The following is an 8,813-nucleotide window of genomic DNA, read 5'->3' on the forward strand; positions in this document are numbered from 1 at the left end:
CCGCCCATCGCGCAGGCTTTCTGCGAGTAGAGAAGATGAGCTCCTGCACAGAAGGGATGAGTGGTGACTGCTGTTCTTTTCTTCATCAAAGAGCCAGCCTCTGGGCAACAAAGTGGAAATGGAGATTGTGAGCATGTTGGAAAAGAACGCAACGCTTCTCAAATTCGGCTACCACTTCACCCAGCAGGGGCCCCGGATGCGGGCGTCCAACGCGATGATGAACAACAATGACCTTGGTGAGTGCTGCTGGGCTACCTGCCCACCTGCCGGTCGTTTTCCCACCTGTCCTGGGGGGGGGGGGCGGTATCGCCGGGAATATTCCACTGATACCTTCTCCAACGTATCTGGAGTCCGACTCCTGACTTTCACGTTGGTCACAATTCCTTGGCTTCTGTGTTGGCGCCTGGCCTGCCGCCTCCCCCGGACTGTGCGCGCCGCGTCGGCGGGAGCTGAGGCTGAGCGCGCTGCTGCCACAAGCTTGGTGCGCGGGCCCGAGCCCATTGCACCCCCGCGCCCTCTTTCATGGAATGAAAGGCAACAAACGTGGCTGAGCTCAGGCTCACTGGGAGTCTTTTCCTCTTTCAATACCCTTCTCTGAGCTCAGAGTCCTCTCCCCTGACCGTTGGGACTGGGGCTAGTCCAGCCCCCAAAGCCACCGACCAGCACTACTTACCCAAACCCCACGCCCCCCAGACTTCACAGGGCTTTCAAGGTAAAAGTTGAAAATATTGACTTCATAGAAAGTTAAGCAGGTTACATTAATTTCATCTCAGTGGAAGGCATAGCTTATATTTTTTCTAAAAAGGAAACGAAAGAAAATGTCACCATCTTTTTTTTTTTTTTTTTGAGTGTCGGCCAAATAAGTATGCAGGTCAGCCGAATGAAAAGTAAAATTGAGCATTTTGACTTGGTTACAGGTGCCTGTTGTTTTCAAGCTCTCTGAGTATTTATGGTGTGTATCCCTGCTGGCTGTTAAAAGGATTTGGTAACAGTGTCCAAAAAGGACTATGTCTGCCAAGGCTGTAGGAATATAGGAGGGGAAAAACAGGAAAAGGAGTAAGTAGGTCTGTTAATATAATTGATCATTATATTTAGCTGTGAATTTTCTAGAACCAAAGCAAGAAGATGAACCAAGTTATAATACTCTTATTACAGAAAAGAAAGAAGTATAACAAGCTCAGAAAGAAAGAAGAAAAGAAAGGAAAGAGAGCTTCTTTCTGGGATTGACTAATGAAATAACTGTGTTTTCTAAAGGACAACGTCTTCAGTGAGCTTTTCATCAAGTTCAAGCCTGTTCTCCACGTGGGGTTTTTGGTTTTTGTTTCTAACACTCAGTAAAATGCGAAGGGCTTAATGCTAAGGCACATCTCAGAGTTCGGGTATGTCACTTCCTAGTGATGAATCCAAGGCCCGGTTATGCCCTGGAAGGACCGGAAGAATAGAGGGGAATGTGTAGCTGTGTATGCACAAGGCAGGTACTCCCAGAACCTGTGCGCGGATAACCACAGAGCTACGCACCTGCACTCGCTTTAAATTGAGTTACTCAATTCAACAAGCATTTGTCAAGGTCCCTGGGGCACTGGTGTTGAAGATACAGGTTCCCGCTCTTGAGGATATCACAGTCCAGAAGTGGTTCATTCATTCCTCACTCTAGGTGCCACTTTTTCCTAGAGCTGCAGGTCTAGAAAAGTCCATAAAACAAAAATGCACCTAGTATCCGGATTTCTCTGACGTGCCCTTATTTGAAATAAGCACAAACACAAATAATTACGAATCGTTATTAGGGTATCACAGAGGTGATGGCTACACTGAGTTGTGGAGGAAGGCCAGCAGTCTAAATGCTCTTGGCTTGGCTGGGATCCGGCTTCAAAGCCAGCACTCCAAAGCCCTGAGTTCTATTCTGATATGCCGTAGCCTCACATTTCCCCCTCCCAGTTTAGATTAAGCTTTCTTCTGTGCTCCTAGCTGCCTATCCCAGGGCTAACCCAGCTTTTGTCTTGACAAAATGGCCTGGAGGCCTTTTCTAGGGACAGAAGTTCCAGATGACCAAAGGTCAGGGGTGCTGCAGTGGGGGAGGGGCACCAGAATTAGCAGGGCTGGATAACCTGGCCCTTGAGGACTCTCCCAGTCCTGAGAGTCTGTGACTCCAAAACCCAGGCCCGACTCCTATCCCCAGCAGCTTCTGAGGTTACGACAGCCAGGTCCTAGAGTGCCAGAGCTGGAAGGGCCTGCAGACTCACCCCCCCCCCCCCCCAGTTCCCTTTTGGCGAAACTAAAGCCTGGGAGGAACTGCCCTTCTAGGGAGCAGCTCAGCCAAGTCCCACCCATTATTAGTTACAGCGGGCACTTTGCAAGCAACTCTGGTGTGCCCAGGACTGTGCCAAGGGACATAAAGGGCAGCAGAAAGGCTAGTTCCTTGACTCCAGAACCTTTACAACCTTTCAGGAGAGAAAAGACTCAGGGTGTGCCTGAAAATTCAGGAATGCCTGCGAAGTGTGCCCAAACAACGTGAGAAGTGACTTGTGAGGACAGAGGCTGGTTAAGCAAAGCATCCCTGTTGGCGGTGGACCTTTAGCCAGCCTTGCAGGGCAGAGACAGATTGTGGGGCAGGGCAGGAGGTGTTCTTGGTGGGGGTGCTAGCACAGGCAAGGTCGGAGGCCCTACGATTTCAGATAAGAGAGACATAAAGACCAAAAGGATTGAAGGGACTATCCTAGGGAGTTAGATCTAGAAGGAAAAGTAGGAACTCACAGAGAAGGGAGGGAAGGCCATTCCAAGCAGAAAGAGCAGCATGGGCAAAGGCAGGACCAGGAGTCTGGTGATGAAAGCAGGCAGGAGGTGAGACTGGCAGTTTCCTGGACAGGACTGCCAGGTGATCAAAATGGGCCTCAGGGTTAGCCCAGGGGACTGTGCAGCTGTTCCCTTGGGGTTTCGCACCAAAGGAATTACAGCAGAATCACTAAAACGATTACACACAACACTGAGTGCTGGTGGGTGAAGTAGGATTTACTAGCTTTAAAGGCCAATTTGTGGCCATCTGCTAATTTTTGTAAAAGAAACCCTTCTGATTCAGATCGTGCCCCAGCTTCCTCCTGCAAAAGAGAAGTCCTTTCTTTCCAACACAGTATTTTCATCCTGCTGTCAGTGCTCCGATGAGGCAGACAGGCTTCGATGCTTTCCAGCTGAGTATTTAACCCGAGAGCCTCCCGCGGCCGTACCTGGCCGCTGTGTGGTTAGCGGTGTTCGCTAATGCAGCAGGGAGCACGGAGCAGACAGGGCCCAGCTCTCCAGGTTCCTTCTCCAGCCTGTGCCATGCTGGCTCCTGGAACGTAGCCGGCCTCAGGGGTGGGCTTGGCCTGCCTGCAGTGCGTGGGCTCTTCCTTGGGGGATCTTCAATCCCCAAGGCCGGACGTCGGCCAGTGCCTCTGCAGACGTGCAGCCTGCTGGGCCCCGTTCGACTGGCGTGCCTTCGGTCCTTCCCATCCTGTGCACTGAGCTGCTCGGGCACGGTGGTGTCAGGGAGGAGCCGTGGGTCCCCATCCACGTTTTCTCACAGCGATACCTCAGATGACTCCTACCTCTACACTATTTATAGCTGAGAGGCTGAGCGTGGCTCTCGGGTCCTGTAAATCTGTCCCTGAAGCTCTCTCCACTTAATGAAATCTGAACTGCTAACTCCAAGTTCAGACCATTGTACGTGTGGAGGCGGGGTGGGGAAGAGGGCTAACATGTTTCAAAGCAGGAATTACCCCTTCCTGGGAAACTCTCTCTTCTGTATTCTCAAGGAAGACTTTTCTAACAAGCATCCCAGACACCGTGTACCCCAAGTCAATTTCATCATCGTCCCCCAAAACTACTATACAAAGGGTATTACTTTCCTCCCAGCCATCCAAGCCAGGAATCCAGACCTCGGTCTATATGCTACCCCCACCCCAGCCAGTCAGTCCCCTCCTGGCCATCCCCATTGCCCTGCCTCATGTCAAGCCCTCAGCACACTTGCCTCCTGTCCTGCAACTTCTGTGGGCTGGCCAGCATCTCTCCCAGAGTGCCCAACCCAAAGTTTGTTCTGTCACTTTGCTTAGTACCCTTGCTGGGCTCCCACTGCTCTCAGGTGAGAGTTCTTGACATGGCTCCCACGTCCCTGAGTAATCATAGCTGACACGTGCATGGCACTTCTTGTGTGCCAGGCGCTACTGCGAACACGTCCTGTCTTACACGTGAGGCTCCCGACAACCGGGTTAGTTAGAGCCTATTATTATCCCCACTCTATAGGAAGGAAGTGGAGGTCCAGGGAAGTAGGTTAAGGTTACCTGCAGTCAATGGGTGGAAGCGGGGTTTGAGCTGCAGTCTCACCTCGGAGCCTGTGCCCCCGCCTCCCCTCATGGTGAGGCCCTGCTGGACTTCTCTGTCGACACTGCTGACAAGCCATCCTCTCACCCCGTATTAGCACCAGCTGGTCTCGGGAGCTCGAGTGCCTCCCAGTGACCCAGGCCAAAGTACCCCTGTAGAGGGCCCCTACTCCTAACCCTCCGCTTCCCTTCTCAGTCTACCCCTTTATCCTTCCGGATTCGGTGCACACATTCCCCACCGTCTGACCACAGCAGTCACTATGCCTCATACTTGATAGGGAGCTACCAGGGTACCTATAATATTTCATCACACTCACTGTTGCTATAGCTTGGAGTCCTGTTAAGCTAGATCTTTATTTCTGGTCCTTGTGCTTGGCACATCATAGCACTCCGTGAATGCTATCGAACATACAAATGAATTTAAAATGCTTCCCGAAGATACGGTGGAGGTGTTCGAGCTTGGCAAGAAGTGGTGGAAGGAGCTCGAGTAGCGGATAGAGGTTGGTCCAGATGACTCGAGATTCCTTCTGGCTCAGACAGTGAACAAGCCTGGCAGTTGCAATGATAAGGACTTTGCTTTAATGGAAGTAAAAAACAGATTGAATTGAAGGAAGATGTTAGGAGACTTGGCTTGTGCTTCCAGTTCCATCACTTATTCACCATAACTTGGGCCAACTTACTTCCCTCTCTTGGCCTTGATTTCCTTAAAATGGAGAAGAACACCTGAGTGAGTACGTGCCTTGCCCTTCTCCCCGTCCAGCCCCCGTCAGAGGCAGTGCTGGGGGAGCTGCATGGCTCCCGCCCGGGGAACAAAATGAGGGCATGTTGGGGAAGGGGGGTGGGAAACCTGGGATCCCTGTCTGTACCCTGAACCATGGGCTGGGGACTCAGGTTCCCGTCCTGATTCTGCTGCTAGCTCTTAGGGGCCGTAGCTCCCTTTTGTTCTCCGGGGAAAGGAGCTGCTACCCTTGTGAGAATCTGCTGTGTAAGCGCTATGTAGACGAGCCCAGACTGTACTGAGGAAGGTGCTGGACTCAGGCTCCAGATGAGCTACCCGCCCTGGTTCTGTCCAGTACCAGCTTTATTGCTTCGGGCACGAAATGTAGCCTCTGCCACACTTTGCTCCCCCGTAACATGGGAAAGGTAACAACGCTGACATTCCAGAACTGGTGGTAGGGCCCCCGTGAGGTCTTGCGTGTAAAAGAGATGTGCATGCTTGCCTAGCTGGCGTGGTGAGACTTAAGCATCTGGCTCATGTAAACCCTCTGGTCACTTTGGGCGAAACTTTTCTGCTCTTTGGGTTTTGGTTTTTTGTTCCCTGACCTTTGCTCCCAAGCTGCTGGACGTTCTGATGGTGTCCAGGGCCTGGGCTGGACGCAGTGTCTTCTCTCCAGGAAGACAGTCCACCCATCTGCACTCATTACTCTTCTGACAGGGGTGGAGGGGTGGGTAGGAGCTCGGGACAGACTGAATTCCAGGCCCCAGACTGGGTGAGTTGTGCGCCCCGGCTCCCAGCCACAAGCCCCTCCTCGCTGGGCGGTTCTGCTCTATCTGCTCCGTGTCCTGCACAAGCGGACCGGGTTCTTGCTGCAGCTCGTGTGCAGCGATCTGGTGGCTGCAGGTCTCCCGGCTCAGCTCGGGAACTGGAAGGCATCTAAGTATAGACAGAGCTCTTCCCTCTTCGGCCATAGCTACCTGTCCCTGCTGCACCAGCAGCCTCCTTGACTGCCACCTACCGATTCCACGGACTTCTGGACCTTTCTCTTGTGGCTGATCTAGCTCGCTGCTTGGGCTTCATCTGCAGACACTGAAATTCATTTCAAAACCCTCTCCCTTGTTACAACACAGGACCCCTTCCCCCTCTCCGTCATCCTGCAAGTAGTGACTTCAGCCTGCAACCTCCTGGCTACTGCTTTCCTCTTTACGGCACTTACCTACTTCGTTACGTGGATAGTATTTGGGCTTCTGTTGTCTTGCCCCTGGGAAAATGTCAAGGTTAACACTAAGGAGACACAGATACTGCAGGGTAATCTTCAGGGTGGAAACTTTTTTTTTTTTTTTTTAACAAGGCAGGAGGCAGGCCAGGAGCTCTGAGAAAGAGCTGTGGGATATGATTCCAGCAGGTTAAGACCCTACTCTCATTAAGATCAACTGACCTTTAGCTCTTATCTGAGCGGGAGGAAAGATCTTTAACCGCGGGGCCTCTGGTGTACAAAGCAAACACAGCGGAGGTGGATAAAGTGGGTTTTATGCCTGTGCGGTCAGAGGCTTAGCAGGAATTTATGAATGAGTCAACACGACCACAGACCCTCATCAGGGAACGCTGAGCAGTGGGCGGGCCCTCACACAACTCACACGTAACTGTCCTTTAGAAACAACAGGCTTCAGACCTTGCCAACCAGAAAGTTAGCGAGAAGCTTCACAGGGCCTTCTCAGAGCCACGGAGGTGATTCCCGGCGCACAGGGTCAACCGGCTTATCTCTTCTCTCCATTCCTTTCCAGTGAGGAAGAGGAGGCTTGCAGACTTGACTGGGCCCATCATTCCCAAGGTCCGAAGTGGCGTCTAGCGTGTGGAGAGGACGCCCATGCCTTTGAACTGCACATGTTCTACTGAGAATCTGTGCTCTGCCGTGGAAACCAGAAGGCAAAATGCCGGCACAAAACCCTTTCGTGGTTCAGTTCTTTATGCACTAAGGTTTTAGGTAACTAGTGGTTGTAGTTGAAAATTTTATAAACTATGGTTAATGTGAAGTTTTTCTTTAGTCACAGAAGTTCAGTCTGGTTATTATTTAAAAACTAAGAAGACCCCAAACCGACAGATCGTACTGAAGATGTTCTAGCAGCAGGACTTAGCCCTGGGAGCCCAGTTTCGGCGGCCTTGCTGCGTGGTGTTTCAGGGGTGTTCGGGATGTGGGACAGGAGCGGCCCACTCTCCGCATGGTTGAGAGGCATTATAAATGCTTTATTATGAATTTGATCTTAGGTATTTAGCAAACAGATCATTTCTTATTAACCCTACTTTAAATTTGAAGAACCTCAAGATTAAAGTTGCCAAATTGATTACTGGGTCAGGAACACAATTTTGTCCTTCAAGAAAGAGAGATTGAAGCCACAGAGCTCTGCCAGGAACCCAGGAACGTGCGATTCCTTTTGCTGGATACAAGGAAATGATGAAAAAGCCAATGGTGGAATTTCACGTTTCAAAAACCATCCTTTCTTTACCAATCCCAGGCAACAAACATTTCCCTGAGTGTTCTTACGAACATCTGGGATTTATTTACATTATTATTGGAACCAGAAAGAATTTTTTCCTTATTGAATGCCAGCCTCAACGATGTGAAAACCTATGGCCAAATACTTGAAAACACCTTTTCACATTGCACAGTGGTCCAATGGCTTATGTGAGGTAAAACACTAGACAGAGAAATTTCTAGTCCATCGCAGCTATGCTTACGGACTCCAACCATGTGTCACATCACTTATTAGACAAGTCACCACTGATCTCATGCCTGTAAATTAAGCCTCTGAAGGCCAACGGTGAAGAAAATCCAGATACTAAGGAATCAGGAAACCCTGGCCAAACCATCCCAAGATGATTATTCTGAAAATGTAATAATGGTGTTTCTGCCAGATCCCTTTTTAACATCATGTGCATCTCTTGGGATCCAGCAAAAATGTTAAGCCACAATGCCCTTGTGCCTTTTAATATACCACAGTGCCAGTTAAACTAGCATTTCTGTTGCTTGGGAGTTATTTTCATGAGTGATTCAGCAAATCTCATGATAAAGGACAGGCCAAAGAGCTGACGAGCACAGACTAAGCTGCAGAGCACTGAGCAGAGGCTTTTGACGAAAAAGGAAAAGTCTTGCACACTGAACTGTCATGATGTGGCCGGTACAGGGTAACCAGAGGTGGAGCCAGGGCCTCACCACTCTGGAAGAGTGTCTACTGAGGCTGCAGACGGCCTGGGTGTGGCACCACACTGTCGGGATGGCCAGCCCCACTAGGCTTCTCCTTGAGACACAACTGCAGCTGTATTCTGCATCACTGGAAACTGCAATATGATATTAAATCTGTTGGTCTATGGATGGTTGTGTACGTGTTTCTTGTGGCTAGTGTGACATGGACATGCATGTGACATGCTGGCCAGAGGCTGGGAAACCACCCCGGCAGGGCCGAATGACCTCACTCAAAATGTGTCTTATATCCCAGGACGTTCATCTCCAAACTGCCCAAACATCAGTGTCCTCAAGCTAACTGAATCTTTCAAAGAGAATGCTTAAAAGCTAAGAGTGTGGGGACTGGGGAGACTACCAGGGGGAGATAGCTCACAGAAACCAAATCAGTAAAAAATGAAGGTGGGCCACCTTTCAGGCCACCTGCTCCATCAGGTGAGCTGTGGGGTTTAGACCAGGGGATGGCAATTTTTTTTAAAGGGACCAGATCGCAAATATTTTCAGCTTT

At 50.4% G+C, this 8,813-nt stretch overlaps 1 protein-coding gene across 2 annotated transcripts in view; it reads left to right on the forward strand.

Annotated features, from left to right (window-relative positions):
* The window catches only part of TMOD1 (tropomodulin 1), an 83,928-nt gene extending 75,491 nt beyond the window's left edge, over positions 1-8,437 (forward strand). For both annotated transcript variants that reach the window (XM_026506180.4, XM_026506181.4), the window contains exons 9-10: positions 92-236; positions 6,852-8,437. In XM_026506180.4, the coding sequence (XP_026361965.1) occupies positions 92-236; positions 6,852-6,916 (210 nt within the window). In that variant the 3' untranslated portion in view covers positions 6,917-8,437. The remainder of the gene's footprint in view (positions 1-91; positions 237-6,851) is intronic.
* Positions 8,438-8,813: the final 376 nt, after the last annotated feature.

Source organism: Ursus arctos, unplaced genomic scaffold, assembly GCF_023065955.2.
Source record: "Ursus arctos isolate Adak ecotype North America unplaced genomic scaffold, UrsArc2.0 scaffold_18, whole genome shotgun sequence".
Lineage (NCBI taxonomy): Eukaryota > Metazoa > Chordata > Mammalia > Carnivora > Ursidae > Ursus > Ursus arctos.